General features: G+C 51.9%; 1 protein-coding gene across 1 annotated transcript; it reads left to right on the plus strand.

Annotated features, from left to right (window-relative positions):
• Positions 1–27,152, plus strand: Scnn1a (sodium channel epithelial 1 subunit alpha). The gene is made up of 12 exons (XM_052720983.1): positions 1–4,046; positions 13,019–13,292; positions 14,062–14,252; positions 18,851–18,954; positions 19,293–19,456; positions 19,887–19,985; positions 20,185–20,302; positions 24,165–24,243; positions 24,353–24,410; positions 24,587–24,642; positions 24,785–24,860; positions 25,390–27,152. The coding sequence occupies exons 1-12, from the start codon at positions 3,511–3,513 to the stop codon at positions 25,771–25,773; spliced, it is 2,139 nt and encodes a 712-aa protein (XP_052576943.1). The 5' UTR covers positions 1–3,510; the 3' UTR covers positions 25,774–27,152.
• The last annotated feature ends 556 nt before the right edge of the window (positions 27,153–27,708 follow it).

Genomic DNA, 27,708 nt, shown 5'->3' on the forward strand with positions numbered 1-27,708 from the left:
ATGCCTGGCTTAAAAATGTCTTTTCAAAGACAATTTAAAAATAAAAATGGAGCTGGGCAGTGGTGGCACAGGTTTTTAATCACAACACTCGGGAGGCAGAAGCAGGTGGATCTCTGTGAGTTCAAGGCCAGCCTGGTCTACAGAGTGAGATCCAGGACAGCCAGAGCTGTTACATAAAGAAACATTGTCTAGAAAAAAAACCCAATAAATAAACAAACAAACAAAAATGGGAGTCATAGAGTGATACCTATGATATGGTCCCACTTATGATTTTTTTTTAACTTTTTAGAAATGCATGTGAACTGGCATAGTGCACATATCTGTAATTGTAGTACTTGAGAGGCTGAGGCAGGAGGATCATGAATTCAAGGCCAGCCTGGGTTATAAAGCAAGTTTAGGTCAGTTATGCACTGAAACTCTGTCTCAATATACAACACCACAAAACATGTAAGTACAAAAGACACACAAAGAAATAGATAGATGAACAAGTCATAGTGGGTCCCTTTGGGCTGGAGGAAGGAGAGAAACAGGAAGCTTTTTCTTGTTTTATGTACTGCATTGCTGGGAAAATATACTACGACAAAAACTGTGTCTGTAGTCCCAGCACTTGGAAAGCTGAGGCAGGAGCATTACTGTGAGTTCCAGGCCAGCATAGGCTACAGAAGGATCCCCTGGTTTGGGGAGGGGTGTGAGTGTGTGTGTGTGTGTGTGTGTGTGTGTGTGTGTGTGTGTGTGTAATATTTGAAATGGGGCTCTGACCAAAGTACAGGCCTCAAATATCTATTCTCACAACAGGCTTGCACTGGCCCATTCCAGATCTCTAACACTGTAGTCTCCAGCCAAGCCACTCTTGTACTCTGTCAGGACACGCCAGAGTCACCACACTCTTCAGAGCAGACATTCTCACAGAGTCCTTGAGATGAAAACTATTTGTCAGGCTGCCTTAAGCCAGTACTTGGGTTTCAGGCCCAGTTAGCAAACAGAAGAGCCAGGGAGGAGCTGGCTTCTCAGAACCTCACAGATCAAACAGTCGGGGAACCGGGCACCTTGCCTGTGGGACACTACTTTTAAGGACTCGGTTCAAGGAAGAATGGAGTTTCTAAGGGTGGCGAGGGCTATGGAGTGGTGGGAACAGTTCAAAGACATACAGCCAAGGAGACAGTAGCTGGAGAGCCGATAAATCCATGGGCTTTGTCTGGGAATGACTGAGCCCCTCCTGGTGGTCTGGTTCCCCAGAGTCCATGGCCGGTCTGTCTCAGAAGGTAGATGGCCACCTCAGAGGAGAAGATTCTGAATTCTGTTTATAACTGCTGCTGTTTTGCTCTGTGACTTCAGAGAACTGGTTTGTTGTTTTGGAGGGTCAGTTTCTTCATCTGGAAAATGAAGAAAGAGCCAGCCTCCCTCTTCTTACGGGCGGGTTCATGAGTGTGTATCAGGGCACCTGTCCAGCAGCTTAGTCAGCAGGTGGAACCCTGGTGGTCCACAGGCTCTCGTTTTAAGAATGAGGCGAGGGGGACCCTCTTCTTTATCTGGTAAATGCCAGTCTCCAGGGTGTCCCTTCAAATGGGTCCCTCCTCCTGCCTCCCCCAGCTCTTGCGTCTTATCTCTCCAGAATCCTTATCTCACTATATTTCAACTGCTTGCTATGCAGACCTAGTTCTTCCCATGAGCCTCTATGGGTGCTCGGGTCTGTGTCTGCAGGTCTGGGGATACAGAGGACACTTGTGTCTGTTGCTGCTGGAGAGAGCGTGTATGGTAGGAGGAACCAGTGGGCATCCCGGGGCACTGGGGCTGCCCTCCCCAGGGCTCAAGTGTGGATGTCACCGGCAAACTGTGCAGGGTCTGGGCTGTGTGAATGGCACTCCTGTGGCTCCTCTCATTGTCATTTCTGGGTCTGAGCCTCTGAGGCTTCCAGACCTGTGTGCTCACTACTTGATGCGTGCATCTCTCTTCTCTTGCTGGGTTAGGCTGAGAGGGAGACTGGGGAGAAAAGCACATCCCTGATGTTACACATCTTTTTCCTTCTGGGACAGTGTACTCAGCCTCCTTGTCCCAGACACCAGCATGGACACAGCTCTTGTTCTCTCCTAGTGTCTGCCATCCCTGCCGGTCCCTGGGCTCTGGTCTGTGCCCACAGAGCTCTGCCGGGCCCCCACACCCACATTACCTCTGGTGCCCACATTCCTGCAACCTTGTGACCACAACAGGGGACATTACACATTCCTGGCCTAGCAGCCAATGGTGTCAAAAAGAACAGAATGTCCTAGGACCTGGCCCAGCCCCCTGCTTCACCTGGGCCCCTCCCAGGTCTGGACAGAGCCAGGTAGGTGGGGTGAAGAGTTCAGAGGGAAGAGGATGGGGAAGAGGACCGTGGGGCCAGCAGGCGCTCCCAGTTCTCGGGGGACCCCTTCTCCTTTTTCTCCAGGGTCCTGGGTGTGAGGCTGACTTGGGATGACCTTGAGGGACCCAATCAGAAGGGACCCTGGTTTCTGGAAGTTCACTTAAGTTTCTTTCCCCTGGCTGTCTGGCCTGACAGGAGTGTCCCTTTGGGGCTGGTTGCCTCCTCTTCCTCCTCCTCCATCCTCCGTCAGCTCTGTGCCCAGTCCTCCTGTCTGTCTCCTCTTTCTGCCTTCCCTGTTCTCCGGGTTTCCCCACCTAGTCTCAGCCATCCTCCTTCCGCCTTGCCTTCCTGGCTTTCGTGTGTAGAATCCTCTCACCCCGCTCAGGTTCTCCAAGCCTCACTTCGGTCCCTAGTCTCCCTGCCAGTCAGTTCCCCATCAATCCCTGGCCCAAAGTCTTCGGCCGGTAGGTACCTGCTTCACCTGTCCCCACGAGCCCTCCTCCCTGGGGAGCTCCCAGACCAGACTCCTCCTTTGACCCTCCCCCTGCGCGCTCACCTTTAATTGAGATGCTAATGAGGCTCCCGTGGCTCCCATCCCTGGCTGACAGGCAGGCTCCGCGGCCAGGCACTGCAGCTGTCAGGTGAGAGGGTGGAGAAGGCTCCGCTGCCAGATTCAACTGGAAAGGAACCAGTCACTGCCCAGCCGCACCTGGGAGCTGGAGTCCGGAGGCAGCGCAGGTCTCCTGCAGCCCTGCGGTTCCCGAGGGAGAGGAGGAGATAGCAAGGAGCCGGAGGCCAGGGCTCGAGCCCAGAGAAGAGGGCCCAGGAGGAACCAGGGAAGGCAGGGGAGGAAGTGAGGCAGGATCAGAGAGCCTGGCACAGACGGGGAGACCCAAAGAGAAGCACGAGGCTGCTGGGCCAAGAGGGCGTGAAATCACACCGTCAGGGAGGAAAAGGGCAAGAAGGAGAGGCTGCTAACTGAGGCACAGTGCCTGCTGTGGAGAACCAGGAGGCGCTAGCGGGCAGGTGAAGGTGGCTGGGAAGCTCTGTGGCTACTCCAGAGGAGCTCAGTGCTGCCTGCCTGCCTGTCCCCAACTCCAGAAGGTCAGCTGGCTCCTGGAAAGCAGGAGGAGGGTGGGAGGACAGGGGGAGAGTGGACTGAGCGCAGGATGCGGGCACGGTCAGGGGCAGCCCCTTTCTGCCTTCATGCTGATGATGCCGGAGCGCACCAGAGCCCTGAGCTCAACCTTGACCTAGACCCCCACCTCCCCGACTCACCTAAGGGCTCCATGAAGGGCGGCAAGTTCAAGGAACAAGACCCTTGTCCTCCTCAACCCATGCAAGGGCTGGCGAAGGGAGACAAGCGAGAAGAGCAGGGGCTGGGTCCCGAACCCTCAGTGCCCCCGCAGCCCACCGAGGAGGAGGAGGCGCTGATCGAGTTCCACCGCTCCTACCGAGAGCTCTTCCAGTTCTTCTGCAACAATACCACCATCCATGGCGCCATCCGCCTGGTGTGCTCCAAGCACAACCGCATGAAGACGGCCTTCTGGGCCGTGCTGTGGCTCTGCACCTTCGGCGTGATGTACTGGCAGTTCGCCTTGCTCTTCGAAGAGTACTTCAGCTACCCTGTCAGCCTCAACATCAACCTCAATTCAGACAAGCTGGTCTTCCCTGCGGTCACTGTCTGCACCCTTAATCCCTACAGGTCAGTCAGTCCAGTGCTGTTTTCCGGGTGCCATAGGGGTGTATGTGTGTGTGTGTGTGTGTGTGTGTGTGTGTGTGTGTGTGTGTGTGTGTGTGTAGGGGGTGGCTCAGTGGTACAGCATGTGCTTAGCATGCACGAGGCCCATGCCATCCACCCTCACCAGCACAAAAGCCAGCAAGCCCCAAAGCAAACAAAAGTGGTGATGGAGCTGTGAGGCCAGTGAGCTGGCTGAGGTCAAGGTCTTACAGCTGCTGTGGAGGTAGATAAGATCTTTGTACAGAAGGGAAGTTGGCTGTGCTGTGGAGGAAGTAACATGGGGGTGGGATGCAAGGCAGGAGAGTGGGATGGGAGAGTCTCGTTGTCGCATGTCCCCAAAGTCCCAGGCTGATGTATGCAGGTGAGCCAGGCTCAGCTGCCTTAATCACCTGCCCTTGCTACCTGCCCAGGTGGCTGACCCTTGAGGGCTTTGGTGTGTTCTGAAGTTTTGGGTTTCATCAGTGCTCTTGGCCAGTTTGGGTCTGGAAACTGGACTGTTGCCATGGAGAAGAGAGGAGGGCAGGGCTGGGTGTTTGTACACAGCATTTGTCTTCACTCAGTTAACCAGACACAGTGCTAGGCACCCAGCAGGAGAGGCTTGTTGATAATGCAGCGACCTTTATCGAGGGCCAGGTGCTTTACTAGGTACTGGATGGAAAGGCTAAAACAGGGTGGGAGAGGTAGGCGTGTAAACAAATACTGTAGCACACCGTGATTAGTACAATAAAAACCAAGCTGGTCTACCTTCAAGGAGTGTGAGGTCTCTTATGAGTGTTTGAATGAGGGTGAATGTGTGTGAGCACACACATCAGGAATGCAGGCAATTATGGAAGGCTGGGATTGGTCATATGCTGCGGGTGGAGGCTCCCTCAGGTAGTCTGTCAGGTCCAAAGATGTGTCATGGATTCACAAAGGTTGGGAAGTCCTGTTCTGGAAAGGAAACCTGCCCCCGTACAATAAACACAGCAGGAGTCACTAAGCTGAACACACGAGGCTCCTAGAAGTCCTCTACAGTTTCCTTGTGTCATTCTCAAAGACGTGGGACATGGGGACCAGTAGTATCCTCATTTTACGTATAGGAAAATGAGGCCAAGAGGGACAAGTCAACAGTCACCCATTCTGACCGAATCCTGATTCATCCTGTTTGTTTGGTCCCCAAACTTGGCCTTGTCTTATACTCAAGAGATGGGACTTGGGATAAGTGAAGTTTCCCATCACTGTTTACCTTCATTTCAAGGCCTGGGCTGTTCCCTCCCATAGCCTCACTTTCCCAGCAGGCTTTCTTTTTCACCTTAGGCCAGGCAGGGTGGGGGACATAACAGGCAGAGTGCTGGGAGAGGCGGGCCAGGGCCTGGAAATAGGTTGTCCACACTCAATAAATATTTGTGGTCACAAAGATGAGGAGATATGGGGAAGGCTGGGGTGAGTGTGTTGAGGCCTGCATATTTTCTAAGGTTCTGCTGGGTGCATGGCCTTGTACAGGCCAGGATAGAACTCCAGGGAGTGGACACCACACTGCCCCCAGACTGGGAGTAGCTGTCCACACAGGAAATTTCCCTCTTCCTGGAAGATGACTGCAGGAGGGGAGGGGGGAGAACACACAGAGGGGAGGGAGGGCGGAGGGAGGGAAGGCAGAGGGAGGGCAGAAGGACAGAGGGAGGGCAGAAGGAGGGCAGAGGGAGGGGGGGCAGAGGGACGGCTTCCAAATACAGGAGGGAACTGAAGACCTACTGTGTACTTGACTCAGTGTCGGTGGTCTGTAAACACTGCTCCTCAACCCTGTAGTCTGGGGAGTGGGCGGTTTTTTTTTTTTTTTTTTTAGACAGAGTTTCTCTGTGTAGCTTTGTGCCTTTCCTGGATCTCGCTCTGTAGACCAGGCTGGCCTCGAACTCACAGAGATCCGTCTGCCTCTGCCTCCCGAGTGCTGGGATTAAAGGCGTGCGCCACCACCGCCCGGCCTTCTTTCTTTTTTTATTTTATTTTATTTTTTTTTTTGGTTTTTCGAGACAGGGTTTCTCTGTGTAGCTTTGCGCCTTTCCTGGAACTCACTTGGTAGCCCAGGTTGGCCTCGAACTCACAGAGATCCGCCGGCCTCTGCCTCCCGAGTGCTGGGATTAAAGGCGTGCGCCACCACCGCCCGGCTCTTTCTTTTTTTAAAAGACAGGATCTCAGTGCAGCCCAGGTTGGCTTTGAACTCCTGGGATATTAGGGCACTTGCTACCACATCTGTGTTATTTCCAGTTTTCAGATGAAGATAATTGATGTTCAACAAGATGAAATAATTAGACCCAAAGCTGTATAGCTAATAATGAAGAAAAATAACAGTAACAATACCGTTAATACATATTTATGTCCCAGATGGTTTTCCAGATGAACTAAATCTGAATGAAATATTATAAATGGGCCAAGTGTGGCAGCTTATGCCTTTAACCCCAACACTCTGGAGGCAGAGGCAGCCAGATCTCTGTGAGCTACAGGTCAACCTAGTGGACATAGTCCCAGGCCAGCCAGAGCTACATAGTGTTGTTAGCTGTCCCTAAAGACCCAGCCTGAATGTATGTAGTGATTCCAGCTCAGCTGTCCTGTCCACCTGCCCAGGTATCTGACCTTTAAGAAAAGAAATATTATTAAATGATTTAATCCCCACAACAGACTTGGGAAATATGTACCATTGTTTCCTCCATTTTATAGATGAGGAAGCACAGTTATACTCAGACAGGCAGGCAAGCGGTGAAACTAGGGTGAAAAAAGAAAAAAATCACTCCCATCTAAGAGCTGGTGCCTCTCTGGTTAGCAGTCAAGTCCCAGATCAAGTGTGACTTCAAAGTCCTCTCTCCCATGACAGCAAGGCCTCCCAAGGTGGAGCAGCTGGGAGGATCCCAGGAGGAAGAGCAGCTGAAAGAAGGGGACTCCCGGCTAGGAGTGCAGGGGAGGGGAGCCAGGGCCCGTGAGGGAGGCAGAGGCAGCAGGCAGGCTGGGGTAGCCTGGTGGCGGCTGACCTGAGTGTGAATCATGACTGTTGGCAGAGGGAGGGACTTGACCTGGGGTGAGAGGGGAACAGGTTGGAGGAACCAGTTGCCGAAGAGAGCCTGGAGTGGAGCAGAGTCACACGAGGGTGTCCACCTGCTGAGGAACAGGGCAGCAGAGGATTTAAGAAGGTGGCCCTGGCTGCAGCACTGTGCTGGTTTTACAATTTCTAGTCACTGGAAGGAGAGTGTCCGTCATCTCCACATCTGTGGGCAACGGAGCCCACAAACATATGGACCTAAGGAAGAATTTATCCAGGCCTGGTGGCACATGCCAGTAATTCTGGCCCTTGGGAAATACAGACAGGAGAATCGGGAGTTCGAGGTTAGCCCTGGGTATAACTTGAGTTTGAGGCTGGATAGGCTACGTGTGACCCTGTGTCAACAGCAACAGAATACAACCAAGAAAGAGCTTGGAGCTCTGGGCAGTGACGACCATGGACTTTCTCTTCTGCAGATGGCAGAACAAGGGGCTTGGCATGGGGTGGCCCAAGAGAGGGCCATTTCCTCAGAGAGCCACAGAAGGAGGTGGGCTCTGAACTGGAAAGCCACCCTTGACCTGCACTCTCTTAGTCTAGATGCCAGGCTTTCCTCAGTGTCTGGCAGGGAGAGCCCAGACTGAGGACCGAGTCCCTGGGCCGGCCAGGGGTCAGGTCCTTCTCTGTCTGGCACGCTGGTGCTGGGGCTAGAGTTGGTCAGCGCAAGAGTTCTTGTACAGGCAGAGCTGTGTGCGCTTGTGCATGGGTGGGTGCTCATGTGTCCTGGTGCCAGTAAAAAGGGTCTCTCCTTTTCACCTGGGTTTAACTGGGTTCTGTTCTGGGGCTGAACTCGGGTTGCTCGGCTTGTCAGCAGGCCATCTCACTGGCCCCTGTGAAGCTTCCGGAATAAGAAGGGCAGACGAGAAAATTGAGGCTCCAAGAACCTAAAAGTAAAAGGAAACTAAAAGCCACCAGCTGTTGAGAGGAGTAAGAATGGGAATCTGGGTCTTTAGTACTCTTTTGGTACTGTCGTTACAACCAAGAGGTCACACGGTAGGTGAGTGGCAGACGTACTCCCCTGTAATGGCACTTATCTCTGATAATGAATACCCATGGCAATAAAATGCCAACCGCAGTCGCATAGTACCCACTCTACCAAGAGTGAGGCTTAGTCCTTTTCATATGGTATTAGCCCACTGGGAGGCAGGAACTCTTTGCCACCTATGTGGGGTTCATACTTCAGTGACAAGGCGAACACCTCGTTATATTGCTGAGGAAAAAGTTTTATAGCGTGAGCTGTTATTTTTGGGAACTGGCTATCCATAAAAGATGTCTTAGGTCACCAGGAGTCAGATTCTACGTGACCTGGGCCAGCTCATTAAAATGTGGAATTCAGCCGGGCGGTGGTGGCGCACGCCTTTAATCCCAGCACTCGGGAGGCAGAGCCAGGTGGATCTCTGTGAGTTCGAGGCCAGCCTGGGCTACAGAGTGAGTTCCAGGACAGGCACCAAAACTACACAGAGAAACACTGTCTCGAAAAAACAAAAAACAAAAAACAAAAAAAAAAAATTAAAATGTGGAATTCTACACAGCATCATCCTGATGGCCTAAGGGAGATTGCAGCTGGGGGTTGTGATGGCCAACCCTTCCTAAAGGAATAATGGATCCTGCTTAGCAGCAACAGCCTGTCTGGAGGCAACAACAGTCCTGTTGTGAGCCAGAGAGCTCTGCATAACCATCTGTCTGAGCATGGCATCCACACTCACTTTCAACAGCTCCTGAGCACCTTTGGTTCTTAGATTGCTGTCACTGGGACTGAACTCCGTGAGTGATCTCAGAGCTCAGCACCCACTCAAGAGAAAGAAGGGCAACTTGTTGGGCATCTACATGTGAATGTACTGTGATACAAGCTGAGGCTGTAGGGTCGGTCTGTGAATATGCCCCCTTAGCATTGTTCAGAGCTGTTTGGGAGACAAGGCTGGGAAAGTGATCAGAGAAGGTCAAGACCTTGCTGGATGAAGCAGAGTAGGGCTAAGCACACGGGTACACACCGCCAAGGAAGGAGACGGGCTTGTCTCTTGTCCTCAGCTCTGCCAAGTATTCCAGAATGCCGGCTGAGAATGCTCTGGAGGTCCCTCGGTGGGTGTTTTGGAGCCCGTCAAATAGATCAGGGATGGAGGAATAGACACAGATGGGAAAAGAGGTGTGTCAGCCCCCAGACCTCTTAGGATTCCTGTATCCTGCCAGCCTGTTGTTTACAGAGAAGGAGAGTCAGAGGGGAGGCTAGCTTCAGAGAAAGGAGATGCCAACTCTGAACACTCGTTAGCCAGGAGTAGTGGAAAAATCAGGGACCGTGGAGTCCAACAAGCCTAGGTTCAAAGCTTAGCATCAGTAGTTCCCTGGTGAGTGACCCGAAGGTAGTTGCCTATGGATGGGCTTCGGTGTCCTGAGTTATGGAATGAAGAGAGTAAGGTCTGATGGAAATAGACTGGGAGTAGGGAGTTCACCCACCTCCCACAGGTGGGTTGCCTGACAAACAGGAGGGAGGGCACTGAGCATGGCCCAGGAAGGAAGTCAAGACCAGCTGGGCAGACCATCTTGCAAGCATCCCGTCAAAAGTGTCTTGACTCCTCTGTCTAGCCCTGGTCTCAGGACAAGCACTGAGTGTATACTGTGCCTTGCTCGGTGGTCTGTGCTAGTGCCAGTCAAAGGCTCTGAGTCCTGTCAGACAATGCTTAGTGACGGGATGTTAGGAAGGTGACACGGGAACACTGTCTTACATCAAAAAAGGAGAGAAGTGTCCTCAGGGAGGGAGCGATCCCTGCATGGAACTCGACCCAGGTGCAGGATCGAGGGTTGGGAGACCAGACTGTTGTGTGTGTGGGGGGGGTGTTCAAGGGTTGGGAGACCAGACTGAGGGTACTGTTGGCACTCAGTCCAGACGAGGCCGGAGGGAGCTGAATGCGGGGAGTGTCACTGAGAAGAATTTGGCTCAGGGATGACACGGGCTCAGGTGGAGACAGAGAAGTGGTGATACAGTGATGGGGAAATGGGAGATGAAGGTGGTGACCGTGTCACAGAAACAATTCCAGCAGAGCCAGGGACCGGATTCTTTCTGCATGACTTTGAAAAAGTGAAGAGACACTTCCCTGGGCGTCAGCTGGGTTCCTTACCCAACATCACAAAGCTGGGGTGCCGGAGTGCGCTTCCAGCAGGGGGCAGTGTGTGTGTGCGTGTGTGTGTGTGTGTGTGTGTGTGTGTGTGTGTGTGTGTGTGTGTGTGTGTGTGCACATTCTGACTCATGTCCTGGCCATTTTATCTTGGGAAAGGGCATCACAATGGTATTAGCCCAGATCACTGAGCAGTGTATGTAATGGAAGTGCCTGGCTCCTCAGAAGTGCTCATAGTAGCTGACATGGCCATTCTTGGAATCATCAGTGCCAAATCAGTCTCTCAGGCGGCCTTGGACACACACCTGTTTTCACCCGAGAAGGGATGAGGGGCTGGGAACAAAGAGGAGGATGCCGAGGGTCCAGCCAGCTGGACTTTCAGGGTGAAAACAGCCCAAAGGGGAGGACTGGGAAGCTTTGAACTGGATGGTGGTACATTAGAACCATGGATGAGTTTTTTTTTTTTTTTTTTTTTTTTTTGGTTTTTCGAGACAGGGTTTCTCTGTATAGCTTTGCACCTTTCCTGGAACTCGCTTTGGAGACCAGGCTGGCCTCGAACTCACAGAGATCCGCCTGGCTCTGCCTCCTGAGTGCTGGGATTAAAGGCGTGCGCCACCACCGCCTGGCCATGGATGAGATTTTAAATAGCCTTGGGCTGCAGGTGAGGCCCAGTGGTGGAGGGTGGATGGAGTGCCCAGCATTTATGAGGCCCTGGGTTTGACCCTGGGGACTACAAAAACAAAACAAAACAAAACAAAACGCTATGTGTGTCAGACCCCAAATGCACAATCCGGTATCTCTGGCAGTAGCTCATTTCACCAGTGCTGTAAGTTTGTTTCCTTCTTTTCTTTATTTCTTCTTCTCTCTTTTTTTGGGGGTGGGGGTGGGGGGCATAGTTTCTCTGTGTAATAGCCCTGGCTGTCCTGGAACTCACTCTGTAGACCAGGCTGGCCTCGAACTCAGAGATCTCTCCCTCCCAAGTACTGGGATTAAAGGAGTTAATTGCCATACTCAACTCTTACATTTTTCTTTAAGTGATATTTAACATTCAAGATATTGGACATTTCCAGTCCATTCCTCTTTTACGTATATTACATATGTTGTTTTTTGAGACAAGGTCTCACCATGTAGCCCTGGCTGACCTAGAAATCACTATGTACACCAGGTTGGTTGACCTAGAACTCAGAGATCTGCCTGCCACTATCTCCCCAATGCTGGGATTAAAGATGGGTCCTGAGAATTGAACCGGGGTCCTCTGCAAGGGCAGCCAGTGCTCTTGGCCTCTTAAGACATTTCTCCAGCCCCCTTTACAGTAAATATTTCCAGTAGTGTAAATCCTCCAGCTTTTTTCTTTTCCACAACTGTTTTGGCCACAGCAGGTTCTTTGGAAACAAGCATTGTGACATGTACCTGCAAGCTCGGCTGCTCGTGAGGCCACCGCAGGAAGATTCCAGATTGAGGCCAGCCTGGGCTTCATACTCTTTGCATTTCCAAAGAAATCTCAGAACCACCTGCCTGCCACTTACTTTTAAACTGTTAGCTGAATTTGGGGTCTGGATTGTATGGAGTGTAAAAATCAAGTTGGGGACGTGGTGACAGCTAGCACATGAACAGCTGAGTGATTCCTTATGTTTTGTCTCTTGGTCTTCAGCAGGGTTTCAGTGTGCTCTTCAGTGTAAGAAACCCAGCTTCTCTTTTATCAGACTTACTCCTAAACTTATCAGATTTATTTAAGATGTTATTTTCTAAAATTTTTATTTTTATGCACATGCGTATGTCTGTGAGTGTATGCCACATGTGTGAGTGGGGTTGGACCAGAAGAGGGAGTCAGATTTCCCTGGAACTGGAGTTACAGGGGCTGTGAGCACTCAAATGTGGATGCTAAGAACTGAACTGTTCTGGAAGAGCAGGTTCTTAAATGCAGGACCATCTCCCCAGCCCCAGTGTGGTGTTATTTTCATTCTCTATTTCTTTCTTGCTAGTATTTAGGAATACAGTTAATATTTGTGCATTGGTTTTTGCATCCTGCGGCCTGGTTTAATTTACCGTCTGTACTTTGTTTCATAGACTGTAATTCTTAGGCCAGCTATGTGGATGTCCATCATGCAGACAGTAATATGGCCAGTACTGAGTGAGGAATGTAAGGATTTATATGGAACAGTGTCTGGGTCCTTCCCAAATCTCATTAAAGGGAAGCCTCTGCAGAAGGGGAGGGTGGGTACTACATCCGGTATTTTTACAGCAGTTCAGGGAGATTCTGAAAGTGCATTTGCTGAGAAGTCTTGATTTGAAGACAGGGTTGACAGGCACTCACAAAGGCCACCCTCCCCAAAGGGGATGGGGCAAGACGACCAGAGCTGCCAGGCCATGGGAGTGAAGAACCCCCCATCCCCCATCCCGGGCAAACAGGTAGCAATAAACGAAGTCCTGGCCTAGGCTTCCACTGAGAACACATCTGTTTACACCCCTACCCCCAGACAGTTCTGGAGCCACACATCTGCTTACACCCCTACCCCCAGACAGTTCTGGAGCCTCACATCTGCTTACACCCCTACCCCCAGACAGTTCTGGAGCCTCACATCTGCTTACACCCCTACCCCCAGACAGTTCTGGAGCCTCACATCTGCTTACACCCCTACCCCCAGACAGTTCTGGAACCATTAGAGCGGTCACTGATCCCCTCCCTCCGTTTATGGAGAAAACCATGGCTCATCGGCGGCGGGCCACCCCTAGACCGATCTCCTCCCCATTGGCCGTTTCAGATACACTGAAATTAAAGAGGAGCTGGAAGAGCTGGACCGCATCACGGAACAGACGCTCTTTGACCTCTACAAATACAACTCCTCCTACACTGTCAAGGCTGGGGCCCGCCGCCGCCGCACCCGCAACCTCGGGAGGGCCCTTCCGCACCCCCTGCAGCGCCTGTACGCTCCGCCTCCGCCCTACCCAGCCCGCGCGGCTCGCAGCTCGTCTTCCAGTGTACGGGACAACAACCCCCAAGTGGACCGGAAGGACTGGACGATCGGCTTCCAACTGGTAAGCCCCGCCCCTCGGTCCAGGGCCCGCCCACGCGCTCGCCCCGTCCAATGGCCCCGCCCACTTCTGTAGACTGAGGCCTGAGTAACACAAAGAAGTAAATAAATAAATAAATAAATAAATAAGTAGATAAACGCAAAAAAAAACAAAACAAAAAAAAACGAACCTTACAGTACCCTGTGCCACTTTGCTGGCAGCTTATGTGGCAGGGGATAAGTGGCGGGAAGTAAAATTTGTTGCTGAAAATACACATTTCTGGCCGCGGCGGTTGGGGGGGGGGGGGCGGCAGACGACACAACCGAAGACCTGTGTAACCCAGGTCCTTGCCTGTGCTTGGCAAGGGCTCTTCCCCTGAGCTCCATCCCCAGACCCTAAACATGTAGATGAGAGAGTCAGCTAGTGAAGGGGAAAGGGAGGCCCTGAAGAGATGGGCCACCAGCATACTGGAGTTCTAGGCCCATCTCTATTGTGGGAACAAACCTTTCGATCGCTGAGTTTTCACACCAGTGGAAGAGGAAGAATTCTTGTGTCTCTTCCCGCCTGGTTGTGTAAGTAAACTACACCGAGGAGAAGCTGCCCATCGCTGCCTCAATCCTGTGCTCCCCTGGCCAACTACTCTAGGGGCTTGTGTTTCTCCCGCTCTGCTCTGTTCTACCTACACCCTCCCTGTTCCCTATACCTGCTCACCGGCCCTCAGAACACCTCACCTCTCAATCTTGGACCTTGGTGGCTCCCTGATGGGCGCTGACATTCCGATCTCTATGCACAGTGCAACCAGAACAAATCGGACTGCTTCTACCAGACGTACTCATCTGGGGTGGACGCAGTGCGGGAGTGGTACCGCTTCCATTACATCAACATCCTGTCCAGACTGCCCGACACCTCACCGGCTCTGGAGGAAGAAGCCTTGGGCAGCTTCATCTTCACCTGCCGCTTCAACCAGGCCCCCTGCAACCAGGCGTGAGTAGCCCTGCCGGTCGCCAGAGGCTCAGCTGTTCCTCAAGAGTCTCCTTCCCGAGCCTCCTGAGGGCTCAGGAGATGCTTGCTGGTTAGGTGAGGGAATGCCTGAGAGTGAGTAATGCAGAAACACTAGCCTGAGGCCCAAGTCTGCCTCCAGCAGGTCACCTGTAGACGGCAGTGTGCTGGGATCCGTGGACTGAGGTCTCAGCCCGAGTTCCCACCGCGGTTCTATCTCTCCTCGGCCTGGTGACTCTTTCGTTTCACACCATCCTTCAGAGCCTTATACACAATCCTCTTACTCGAGTGTGAGGACAGTGATGCCAATATCTGTTTTAAGAGTAACGCCAAGTGTGTGAGACGGCAGATGTGAGGGTGCTTTATACACTCCGGGGCATGATGGGGGTCAGCCCTCTTGCACCCAGACATGTGAAGTGACATGCCCAGAGGCCCAGGCTGGCCTAAGGACTCTCCACATCCCACTGTCCCTCAGGGATAATTTCTGTTAGGACCCCTGTCATAGTGCCCTTCCGCAGAGGTCACAGCCACTTGTTCAGGCTCTCTGAGAGCTGGTGGCAGGTGGAAGCGAGGGGCTCCCTCTGGAGCCCCTGCCTCCTGCTCTGACTTTGTCCTCTGCTCCTGGGTGTTCAAGGGCATCTCCTGCCTGGGGGAGGAAGGTGCTGAAGTAATAGCTCCACTCTGCAGGGGGGCCCTCCATCCCCTGTCACAGAGCGGCAGCAGGGCCAGGTGTCACCTGCTTCTGCTCCGACTTCTCACTCCGTGTGCTCACATGCTTCCCATCACACAGCTCTGTACCGGTCTGCACTTTTTGTTTGTTTAAGGATGAAAGCTAGCAGCTGGGGGGTGAGGCAGTTAGGCCTGGGCCAGCCACACCTGTCGCCGCCGCCCAGCCTCTCTGTCGCTTTCCACCTGGAGTCTCTGTCCCCATCCTCTCCCTTTGTCCACTCCAAGCTCTTGCCTCCCTTCCCCGCAAGTCCACAGTTCGTCTCAGTTTTGGTGTGCGGGTTTCTTCTTCCTCAGCTCAGAGTTTTAGCCTCTTCCACCAGGACTGTTGAAACAACCCTGTAAGGGGTCTAGCTTTCGGCCTCCAAGTCCTCACTTCATTCTTCACAGGAAGTCTTTGTCCGTCTCTGTTGCTAGAACAGAGTACTACAGACCGGGTAATTTATGAAGAAAAGCAGTTCATTTCTTACAACACTAGAGGATGGGAAGTCTGAGAGCCTGGTGCCGGAACCTCCTGAGGGCTCCCATTACATAACACAGCTGAAGGGGAAGGGAAAGTGAGCATGTGAAAGAGAAAGCGGGAAGGGCTGCCCTGAACACACAGGAGCCCACTCTTACAGTAGCCAACCCTCTCTGGAACTCTGTGTTACGTAATACTATGGATCCATTCATGAGAATTTGTCCCGAGACCCTATCTCTTCCTATTGATGCCATCTCCAACACACTGGGAAGTAATTTTCCAACACAAGAGTCGAGAGGCACATTTGAAACATAGAGGGAGCTTCACTTTGTTATATTAATGATTATAGTCAGTCCTGTTCGAAATCCTCCAAAGTAGAGGCTGGAGGGATGACTCCGCGGTTGAGAGCACTGTCTGCTTTTGCAGAGGACTGGTTCTGTTTCTAGTACCCACACGCAGCACACAGCTGTCCATAACTCCAGTTCCATGGGATCCGACACCCTCTTCCGGCCTCTGCAGGCACCAGGCATGCATGTGGTACACAGATATACAAGCAGGCAAAGCATTCATATACATACAATCAATGCAACAGAACCCTACAGGCCCTCGTGGCCTTCGGAGTCTAGGCGAACTTCCTTAGAATGGCCTTCTGGGACTTCTCTTCTTCTTCCTCTCTTTTGGTTTCCTTTTTCCTTCTGTTTTTTGTTCTGAAGATCAAGCCCTGAGCCCTCACAACATGCAGGCAAGCACTCTACATCACTGAGCTACATCCTCAGACATATCTTCCCCTTATAACATGTAGTAAAAGTCTTCCTTTTCATATTTGCAGTTTAGTGGTTTTAAAATATTTTTCAAAAGCAGAGTTGTTATATATATATGTATATATATTTGTTATATCTCTAAATAAAATATATTTAGAGATACTATTGCTACTATCTGATTTTAGAACGTTTTCCTCACCACCCCCAAGAAACCCATTTACCCATTAGCAGTTCCCCATTCCATCTCTTTCAAGCCCTGAGAACCACCAATCTGCTTCCTGTCTCCATGGATTACTCTTTGTGGAGATTTCATACAAGGGAGAGGGACATAGTTCAGGGGTAGATTGATTGCCTAGCATGCACTAGGTTTTGATATCTGTCTGTCTGTCTGTCTATCTATTTATCTATCTATCGATGGCATCTTTTGTGACTTGCGGCTTCTTTCACTTCGCTTATGGTTTCCATCTGTCCTTAGCATGTGTCAGAACTCATGTATGAGCAAATAATACTGTGTTGTGTAGACATATGCCAACTGTGTGATTTGGGGCATGCCTGCCTTTGGCCTTTATGAATGACACTGAGGTGAATGTGCCTGTGTAGGGTTTCACACTGATGATGTTTTAGTTTCCCTTGGACGCACGTAGGAGTGGCATTCGGGTCGCACCACTGTTTAACATTTGGAGGCACTGCTGGACTGTGCACAGGGACACATTTCTTTATAGTCCCAGCAGCAATCCCGAGGGGTCTAAGTTCTCCACATCTTCCACCTGTTACTGTCCATCTTAAAACAACAACAACACAAACCGCCTTTAGTTATTTGTATACGTGCATGTGTGTGGGCAGAGGATGGTCTTCTGGAGTTGGTTTTCTCAGCCTTAGGGTGGCAAGCTTGGCAGCCAGCACCCGTCTTTGCCAGCTGAGCCATCTCGCCAGCCCCTGTTTGTCTTTATTACTTTAGGCAATTTAATGAGTCACTACCACCTTAGTGGGAAGGCAATACAGTTCTTACCAGTGTTAATATTTAACTTAGTCCTCAGTGCCCTACCCTAGCTGTTTCTGTGATCTTCATTTGACAGAGGAGGAGATTAAGAAACTTGTTAGAGCCAGAAGTGGTGGCGCATGCCTTTAATCCCAGGCAGAGGCAGGCGAATCTCTCTGAGATCGAGGCCAGCCTGGTCTGCAGAGTGAGTACCAGGATGGTCAGGGCTACACAGAGAAACCCTGTCTCAGAAAACTCCAAAAGGAAAGAAAGAAACTTGTTTGGCCTCCTTTCTAATATTTCTTAGAGTTAGTTCAAATATAAGGAGTTGAACTTTGGAGCCTTTTTTTTTTTTTTTTTAACAAGGTCTCACTCTTACCCCAGGCTGATCTGGAGGTCACTATGTAGCATGTAGCTCCAGCTAGCCTCATGCTGGCAGAGAGCCTCTGTATCACCCTCCCAAGTGCTGGGATTACAGGAGTGTACTGCCACACCTGCATGGGGCTTTGTTCTTTAAATATTTTTTATTACGTGTGTGTGATTAAGAGGATGTCCGTGAGAAACATGGCTCACTCAGGGCCACATGACCAGAGCCACACTTACTTCTGGTCAGTGTCCCCTCTCACTTCTCTACTGGTCACAGACCAGAACCTCATTTTCTTCTTGTCCTGTTCCCAGATAGCAGGACGTAGAACACAGGGTTCCCCTCTCCCCACACAGCTCGCAGAACCTGTGGTCTGCTGTCAGTCTGTGTTTCTACTGCAGCAGCATGGCCTGTGTGATTTTCCTCTTGATTCCTAAGCCTCTTGCAGACCATCGTTAGACCTCTGAATCTAAGATCTGCAGGTGCACAGAGGCCTCTGGAAAACATGGCTTCATTTCCTCCCTGTGTTCTGAACGTCTTCCCCCCTGGGCCATGATCACTGTGGGTTTCACCCCTTCTAATGCTGTTTTCCTCCATCTCTCCATTTCCCTCATTGATGCATTCAAAAGCTACTTATTAGTGAACTCCTGTGTTGCCTGTGTGCCAGGAACCATGTATCTGACACCAGAATAAGACAAAGATGAATGAGGTGTGGTTCCTGTCCTCAAGGATGTCACAATCTGAATGGAGAACCAAGAGTTAGATGCTGAGAAGTTAGGGGCATCACAGATGTTTTAATATAACATGAGAGGACACGAGGAACCAAGCAGTGAGGGCAGAGCTGGGCTGGCAAGGAAATGCCCGAGTCTGATGCCAGGCCCATCAGCACTGTCTATGTGGCCTTGGGATCCCCACTCCCTGGGAGGGAAGAAGGGCCAAACGTGGTGGATTCACACCCTGGATGGCATGTAGCAGGTAGAATCAGCAGATCTGATGGGGCATCATGGGTGAATCTTAAATACAGAGCTTAGGAAACCTTTGTTTTGTTTTTTAGAAAAAGATAAAATAAGATCTATAGCACACAAGATCACTTACATGTTGCTGTCTGTGTGGCCTGTCTTGTGTCATGTAGAATGAGGCTGTTGGCTGGAGTGACAGAGAACACAGCCTCCCAGTGTTGTGTGGACACACAGGGGTGACAGGAAACAGGTGCTCCCTGGCTCACCTCATAGGCCACTCACCTCTTGGACTCCCCCCTCTGACCTCATTGTGCTTGTTCTCTTACCTACTAAGGAATTATTCTCAGTTCCACCACCCCATGTATGGGAACTGCTACACTTTCAACAACAAGAACCACTCCAATCTCTGGATGTCTTCCATGCCTGGAGTCAACAATGGTGAGTTGCTCCTGTCCTCCTTATACCCTTCCTGCCGTCCCGCCTCACCCATGTTTACTCACCTTGCATATGTTCTAGAGATGCTGGGTACCTTCTGGGTCCCACCTTGATATGCCCCCTCGTTATTCTGGAAGGATCTGTTCTGTCCTTTCTACCCCAAAGGTCCCCTATAACCCATTCTAGGCATGGAAGGAATTCTGTGCTTTAAACCTGGCCCGGAATCCAGCTCTGGGTTACCAAGTCCACCTGAGGAGCTTTGTTCCACCAGGAGATGAAGGACTCTGCAAGGGTGAGAGCATGGGTCTCCATCCCCAACTCTTCTCCTGCTGTGTCCTCAGGTCTGTCTCTGACACTGCGCACAGAACAGAATGACTTCATCCCCCTGCTGTCCACAGTGACGGGGGCCAGGGTGATGGTGCATGGGCAGGACGAACCTGCCTTTATGGATGATGGTGGCTTCAATGTGCGGCCTGGTGTGGAGACCTCCATCAGCATGAGGAAGGCAAGGATGCTCTGACTGGGAACCTGGGAGGAGAGCCCCTCGGGAGGGAGGGAGATGGAAAATGGGAGGTGGACTTGGCAGCTAGGAGATTGAAGGGAGATCATGTGAGGAGCTTTCAGGATGTGGAGGTTTTCAGGATTGGAACTGGGTAGAGGGGCTAGCCAAGGGGGCCTGGGAAGCAAGGCTTTAAGGAGACCTTCATTGCTAAGAAGGGTTCAGGACATCCTTGGGATTCAGAGGATGCTCTGGACCCATGCACAGGCTGGAAAGTAGGACAAGGAGGGGTGTTTGGGGGTGCTGGAACATGTTTTGAGATGGGGATGCTGACGGGTTGTGGCAGGGATTGAGGGAAGACTGGAGAGGCAGGGTGAAGCTGGGTCGCTCACTGTGCCCCCTCGTCTGTGATCCCTTGATGCCCATGGGTTCACAGGAAGCCCTGGACAGCCTTGGAGGCAACTACGGTGACTGTACTGAGAATGGCAGTGATGTCCCTGTCAAGAACCTGTACCCTTCCAAGTATACCCAGCAGGTACACAGAGCTGGCTGCAGACATCCCTGGACTGCAGATTGGGCAGCTGGGTGGAGGGATGAAGGAGGAAATGGGTTGGGAGCAGTAGGAAGGACAATGGTGGTCCAGTGGTTAGAAGGGCTCAGCCTTCCTGTAGTGGGGCTCACAGGGGGTGGGGTGGGCCAGGCCTGACGCCTCTTGCCTCTTCCTTCCCCTCCAGGTGTGCATTCACTCCTGCTTCCAGGAGAACATGATCAAGAAGTGTGGCTGTGCCTACATCTTCTACCCTAAGCCCAAGGGCGTAGAGTTCTGTGACTACCGAAAGCAGAGCTCCTGGGGTGAGCGGGGAGCCCCTGCACTGTCCACAGCTCACCTCCACTTCCCTAAGTGCCTGGCTCCCAGAGCCCTTCTCTGGGACGGCTCCCTCCCACACCCTAGTCTCCCTCGGGCTCCTGTTTGCTTTTCTGCCCATTGGCTCTGCCTCAGTTTCCCTCCCTCCTTCTCTTCCGGTCTTTGGCTTTTGTGAGTTTGTGAAGGAATTGTCCTTTTTAAAAATAACCTGCAGCAGAAGGAAGGAAGTGAGTGTGCTGTGTGTGTGCCTAATGAGCTCTCCTGCAGCAATTTCAGTGGGCCTGCTCATTCTTGGGATGCTGCTCAGCAGGGCTGGCTGGCTGGGGGGTGAGGGTGGGGGTGGTGTTAGGTACAGCACCCAACATCTCCCTGGGGCCCAGGAAGAAATTATTAGGAGTCCTGTGTTTCTGTCTCATCTCTTTGTGTGTTAGAAACTATGTGCTATATCCTTTCAGCATCCCAGGGATGCAATTTGTGAGCTTAAAAAAAATTAACCTTCCTTTCCCTTCCTTTCTTCCTTCCTTCTTTCCCTCCCTCCCTCCCTCCGTGTGTGTGTGTGTGTGTGTGTGTGTGTGTGTGTGTGTGTGTGTCTGTGTGTGTCTGTGTGTGTGTGTGTGTGTCTGTGTGTGTGTGTGTGTCTGTGTGCAGGTGTGCTGCGCCACGTGGATCACAGATTCACCTCTGATCTTCAGGTTCGGGAGCTTTACCCACTGGGCCATTTCTCCCCCAGGGATGTAATTTGTAAATCAAACGCACATTCGTTTGTTAGAGAATGTTTTTACCCGGCGCAGGGCACAGCCCAACATGTTGCAGAGCCCTGGCATGTCCTGCTCATCCGGCCATTGTCTTGGACACACCCTTTTCCCTTCCACTGTGGCAGAGCTAGCCTAGAATGCTGGGAGAAGGGTGCCCTAACAGGAAACCATGGGATGGCAGGAATCCCCATATTCCTGAGCGGCACGCTCTCATCTGCACAGACACTTGTCCTTCAGACCCCTCCTCCCGGGGACCCCTCCGACCCCTCCTCCCAGAGATTTACATGCCCAGCTCTCTAGCAGGGTGAGAAAGAGAGGAAGTGGGCCGGGGGCATTGCTGGAGGGGACAAGACACCAGACACCACAGACACAGAGAAAGCTCTGTGGAATTGTTTCACCTCTGTCCCAGTCCCACCTGTCTGTGGCGTCTGCCTCCTTTCTTGCCTGGGACTCCTTCTGACAGGACTTTTCCTCTCACTTCTCTGGTCAGGGTAGCTTCCTGCCTCCTACTTCCGCCTGCCTCCTGATGCCCCTTGCCCCCAGCTTCCTGCCCCCTGCCTCTTGCCTCCTGCCCCCTGCCCCTGCCCACTGCCCTTGCCTCCTGCCCCTGCCCACTGCCCCTGCCCCCTGCCCCTGCCTCCTGCCCCCTGCCCCTGCCCACTGCCACTGCCCCAGCCCACCACCCCTGCCTCCTGCCCCTGTCCCCTGCCCCTGCCTCTGCCTCGTGCCTCCTGCCCCTGCCTCCTCCCTCTGCCCCCTGCCTCCTGCCCCTGCCCCCTGCCCCGCCCCCTGCCTCCTGCCCCTGCCCCTGCCTCCTGCCTCCTGCCCCTGCCCCCTGCCCCTGCCCCCTGCCTCCTGCCCCTGCCCCTGCCTCCTGCCCCTGCCCCCTGCCTCCTGCCCCTGCCCCTACCCCTGCCCCTGCCTCCTGCCTTGGAGGATCACTGATAGTCAGAACTGGAGGGAACTCAGAGGCCACATGGTATCACTTTCTTTCTCAGATGGGCAGACAGAAGCCTGAAGGGCAGGGAGGGAGGGCATGCATCCCCAGTGTGAACAGGGCAGTGGGTGGCCGGTTTGGCGGGCCCTCCTCTGTTCCTCTCCCTGCTTTCCAACAATTCTTTCTAAGTTCTTTGTTTTATTTTTGTTGAGATAGGGTTTCTATGTAGCCCTGGCTATCTTGGACCTCACTATGTAGACCAGGCTGGCCTTGAACTCATAGAGATCCACTTGCCTCTGCCTGGGATTAAGTGCTGGGATTAAAGGTGTAGTGATATATATTGTACCCTAATAAACTTGCCTGGGGATCAGAGGTCAGAGCCAGCCACTAGATTAGACACAGAGGTCAGGCAATGGTGGCATACACCCTTAATCCTATCACTAGGGAAACAGAGGTCCATCTGGATCTCTGTGAGTTTAAGTCCACACTGGGCTACATGAGAGAAACAGACCCACGCCTTTAATCTCAGGAAGTTAGATGGCAGGACACAGAAAGGTATATAAAGCATGAGGAAACAGGAACTCACTCTCTTGAGGCTGAGGATTTCGTAAAAGTAAGCTAGTAGCTGTCTGTTCTGATCTTTCAGCTTTTACCCCAATATCTGGCTCTGAGGTTTTTTTTATTATAAGACCTTTTAAGATTTGTGTTACATAAAGGTGTGCGCCGCTACTGCCACCACCACCAGCCTAGGTTCTATTTATTTATTTATTTACTAAGACGGGGTCTTGATACATAGGTCTGGCTGTCTTGGAACTCACTATGTTGATCAGGCTGGTCTCGAGTTCACAGAGATCCACCTGCCTCTCCCTTCCAATGTTGGGATTAGAAAGTGTGTTCCACCACTGTCTGGCTCAATAATTCTTTTTAAGATTTAAAAAAAAATACATATTTTTTTAAGTTTCCTTGGAGCTCCTCGGTGCCATTGGAGGGACCCCATACCCCCATTCTTCTCGTTTTCATCTTGTTTTACTGAGGTGATTTGCATCTAACAGAGTCACTCACTATATAGTTTTAGGTAAATATGGTTGTAGTTTTTGATTTGGGCTTTTATTCTGGTCTCATGATCACTATCAATTTTAGAGTTTTTAAAATCACTCCTAGAGAAACTTGTACCTATGAGTCGTCCCCCAGTTTCCCACCCCCTACTGCCAGCTGTTGGGAAACCACCAGCCTGTGTTGGACATTTCGGTAGATGGAGCCATGAGCATACGGCCTTTGCCACTGGCTTCTTTCACTTAGCAGTGTTTCCAGGGTCCATCCATGTTATGACACGCCTCAACACTCTTTTCCTTGTTGCATAGATACACAACTTTTGTTTGCTGAGACAGAATCTCATACTGCAGCCCAGGCTGGCTTCAGCTTTTCAGCAGTCCTCCTGCCTGAGGTTCATGAGTGCTGGAATTACCAGCATATACCACCATTCCCAGCTCGATGTACATTTTGTTTATTCACTAAACTGGTTGATGGATATTTCGGTTGTTTCTAAGTTGGGGTTTTGTGACTAATGCTGCTGTGAACATTTGTGTACATGTCCTCATGTGGATTTATGTTTTCAGTTTTCTCCTCATGTACCTAGGAGAATTGCTGGGCTCATGGTAATTGTTTAGCCTTTCTGAGGGACTGCCATACTTTTGGACATGGCTGCACCATCTCATATTCCCAGCAGGAGCAAATGATGGTCTCAGCAGTCCTTGTTGGTGGTTTTTGTTTTTTAAGCCACCATGTGGTTGCTGGGAATTGAACTCAGGACCTCTGGAAGAACTGCCAATGCTCTTAACCTCTGAGCCATCTCTCCAACCCCCAACAGTTTTCCTAGTGATTGTAAAATTGTATCTCATTGTGGTTTAACCCCTTTATTATGCAATCATTGTTCCCATTTTCTCTGACTTTTAATTTTTGTGCCTTTTGAACACATGTTTATATGGCTGTTCCCTGTCCCCAGCTTAGCTTAATTTCTTAAACAGTTTTGTTGTGGTTGCCACTCCTGAGGTGCCATTGAATGCTCTTGTAAAGTGGGTGCCCAGGCAGTGTGGAAGGCTCTGTGTGTGGAAAGGGGGGAGATGCCCTCAGAAAACAGGCCCTTCTCTGCACCCACAGGCTACTGCTACTATAAGCTTCAGGGCGCCTTCTCGCTGGACAGCCTGGGCTGTTTCTCCAAGTGTCGGAAGCCATGCAGGTAAGGGTCCTTCCCTGGGGGTGGGCTGGGCAGCAGCTGCTTGGCTGGGTGGGATGGAGGTGGCTAATAGAACACTGCTCCATCACTGAGCACTTTTACCTGTCTGCAGTGTGACCAACTACAAGCTCTCTGCTGGCTACTCACGATGGCCATCTGTGAAGTCCCAGGTAAAGGAGGAATGGTTGTGCATGTGAACACAGTTGCACACATGTGCAAGTGTGCATAACACAGTGGCCCTCTGAGTATTGTCCATGTTGATAGATAGGACTGACACCATCCATCCTGTCAGCCTGAGGAATACAGGGGTCACCTCCTTGTCGCCCCCCCCCCCATTTTTTCCCAGGATTGGATCTTTGAGATGCTGTCCTTGCAGAACAATTACACAATCAACAACAAAAGGTCAGGCCTGCTCCTGAGCTCCTGGGCAGGATCCTTTGGGAGGAAAGGAGGTCTGGGAAGAGGTTCTGATAGGGGTGTTGGGACGAGGGTCTTGGGAGTTCACCCTCCAACACATCTTCCCACTCTCTCCCCCTCCCCAAAGGAATGGAGTTGCTAAACTCAACATCTTCTTCAAGGAGCTGAACTATAAAACTAATTCGGAGTCTCCCTCTGTCACGGTAGGACCTGTCCTAGTCAGGGAGCCTGTGGTCTCCTGGGGCCTTGGCAGGGTGGCTGTGAGGGAGGGTGAGGGCTCACATTTGGGGGCCGGAAAGGTTTGTGCCCCAGAGGTAGAAGGTAAGGAAAAGGAAGTGGAGTCCAGGGTAAGGTGAGAGCATTGAGGAGGGATCTGTGGTGTCAGGTCGGGTGGTGGGAGGCGTGCGTCCGTGTGTGTGTGTGTGTGTGTGTGTGTGTGTGTGTGTGTGTGTGTGTGTGTGTGTGTGTGTGGCGTGCGCGCATATATGTGTGTGTGTGTATGTGTGTGTGTGTGTGTGTGTGTGTGTGTGTGTGTGTGTGTGTGTATGTGTGTACGCATTCGTGTGTATGACAGACAACTGCGAGAGGCCCTTGAGTTGCACCCCAGTTTTTGTTGGTCTCATGACCATTTTCCCGTGGGGGATGATGCGCAGGAGCTGCCCCTGCATGGTGGGCCCCAGGTGCAAAGGGAGCTGGCTTGGTAAGGGGGTGGGTGCTTCATTCTCTCCACAGATGGTCAGCCTCCTGTCCAACCTGGGCAGCCAGTGGAGCCTGTGGTTCGGGTCGTCGGTGCTGTCTGTGGTGGAAATGGCGGAGCTCATCTTTGACCTCCTGGTCATCACAGTCCTCATGCTGTTGCACAGGTTCCGAAGCCGGTACTGGTCACCAGGACGAGGGGCCAGGGGTGCGAGGGAAGTGGCCTCCACTCCACCTTCCTCCTTCCCCTCCCGCTTCTGTCCCCACCCTACGTCCCCACTGCCTTCTTTGCCCCAGCAGGGCACAACCCCTTCCCTGGTCCCGGCCCCTCCGCCTGCCTATGCCACCCTAGGCCCCTGCGCCCATCCACTGGACTCTGCAGTGCCTGGCCCTTCTGCCTGTGCTCTGGGGGAGCACTGAGAGAGGAGAGTGCTCCTCTCACCCAGGCCAGTGCTCCCGGGTAAACTAAAGCTGAAGGCCATCTTCAGCAGCACCTTCCACAGCTGCCTGGCTGTCTTTGGTGTGCCTGAGGGAGTAGACTAAATAAGGGGCCCAGGAAATGGTCCAGAGAAGAGTGGCTGATGAGCTGCTCGGAGCCGCCCAGTTCCTGCTTCTGAACATGGCTTTCCACACAAGCTCAGACAAGTCTCCTTTTCCCTTGGATCAGCCAAGCCAGACTTGGAGCTTTGACAAAGAACTTTCCTGGGAAACGACCAACGAACAAATATAAACAGGGCGCAGAAAAGCGGCCACAGGTTTCCTACCCCATGACCAGAGATCGGCCTGGCCACACTGCCTTCAAAGACACAGATGTCTGCGCCCCTTCTTGAACTTGGGTGGGGAACCCCACCTAAAAGCCCCCTTTGTTAGTTCTTTGGCAATTCCCCTTCCCTGACTCCCCAGAGTGGGGGCTAGAGTAAGATGAGTATTGTAAAGGTTTGGCCATTCTCCTTCATTTCCAAGGCTCTTCTCTCGTTTGATACACTAGTTCTGTGCCTCGGCACTGTGCCCTTCATACTTGTCTTAGCTATTTTCTCAGCCTAGAAGCTTCCCCTACCATCTTCTCGAGAGCTTCTGTGCGCCCCCATGACCCCTGTTGAAAGGCACCATTACTTTTGTGAACTCTTTTACCTGTCCTGCCTCCCCCAGAATCATGCCCCTCCCCTCGTCCCCACAGTGCACTATGTTATATGTTCGCATTCTTTTGTGTCTGCCTCTGAGTAGACTGTGAAATCCTTGTGATCAGGGCTGCGTTTTGCTCATTTTTATATCCCTCAGGTCTAGCCCAGTATCCCACTTGAAGCAGGTAGGCAGGTACCCAATAAATGCTTGTTACGTAAAACGATGTCTGCAGAGCTGGATGGGGCCCCAGGAAATGGGTAGGGAGTGGATGCAAGTCCCAGAGGCACTGCCTATGTTTCTTGGGAGGCCCTAGAGTGGAGGGGAGGGCACAGGCAGCCAGGCCAAACTTGTCACTGTTACACATCATCAAGTATGCTCTTCTTCAAACTCCACCCAGCTGTGATGAAACATCTGCCACCCTCCTGCCCATCACACCCTAGTGGTACCAAACTCCACCCAGCTGTGAGGTAACCTCTGCCACCCTCCTCCCCATCACTGCCCTGGTGGTGGAGGAGGATGAGACTGGGACCAGTTCTTCCAGAATTTCAGAGCCTTGGGTAGTCTTATCCACAGTTGAGAGGGGCAGAGGGAACACTCCTGACTTCAGTAAAGGAGAAACTGGGGAATGTCTGAGTGGAACCCCACTTTTCTCATCTGCAGCTCCTCTGCCTGCTCCAGTCATAAGACCTGGGACCCAGAAGCGACTCTGTCTTGTTGTGTTGTGGGAATAAGACTCGGGATTGTTCCTGTTTCTCATTCATCACAATGTCTGTCCTTAGGAGCCAGAGGAGAAGGGGGTCTTTTTTTTTTTTTTTTTCCTCCTTCAGGGAACCCAGTCTGTAGACCAGGCTGGCCTTGAACTCACAGAGTGCTGGGATCAAAGGCGTGAGGGATAATGGGGATCTTGTAGAAAGAGGGAAGGAACAGGGACTTCGGTCATGCGTGCGATGTGAAGACCTTGACTTCCCTTTCCTAGACTCATGTCAATGTCAGGAAATAGTGCTGTTTCAACACTGTCCTGTCAGAGCCTCAGGTGTGGCTGCTCTGGCCTTCTCTCCCTCTCTGTTTGGTCCCTGCCCTTCCCTGTCTGGATCTGTTATGGAGGCTGCAGTCCCCTTCACCCCCCAGCTCCAGGTCCCTTTTATCCACCTGTGTTGCCACCCTGAGGTCTGTCCTCACCTTCTTCTTGTCTGAAGACCACTCCTTGGAGGTGGGATCAGAGTGTTAGAGGAA

Source organism: Peromyscus californicus, unplaced genomic scaffold (assembly GCF_007827085.1).
Source record: "Peromyscus californicus insignis strain IS unplaced genomic scaffold, ASM782708v3 Scaffold_6__1_contigs__length_162567912, whole genome shotgun sequence".
Classification (NCBI taxonomy): domain Eukaryota; kingdom Metazoa; phylum Chordata; class Mammalia; order Rodentia; family Cricetidae; genus Peromyscus; species Peromyscus californicus.

Excerpts from the sequence above, each read along its gene's own strand:
- Scnn1a (XM_052720983.1), top strand. The coding sequence starts at position 3,511 with ATGCGGGCACGGTCAGGGGCAGCCCCTTTCTGCCTTCATGCTGATGAT. Across the intron at positions 13,293-14,061 it reads GGACGATCGGCTTCCAACTG|TGCAACCAGAACAAATCGGA; the intron begins GTAAGCCCCGCC and ends CTCTATGCACAG. Across the intron at positions 14,253-18,850 it reads CAGGCCCCCTGCAACCAGGC|GAATTATTCTCAGTTCCACC; the intron begins GTGAGTAGCCCT and ends TTACCTACTAAG.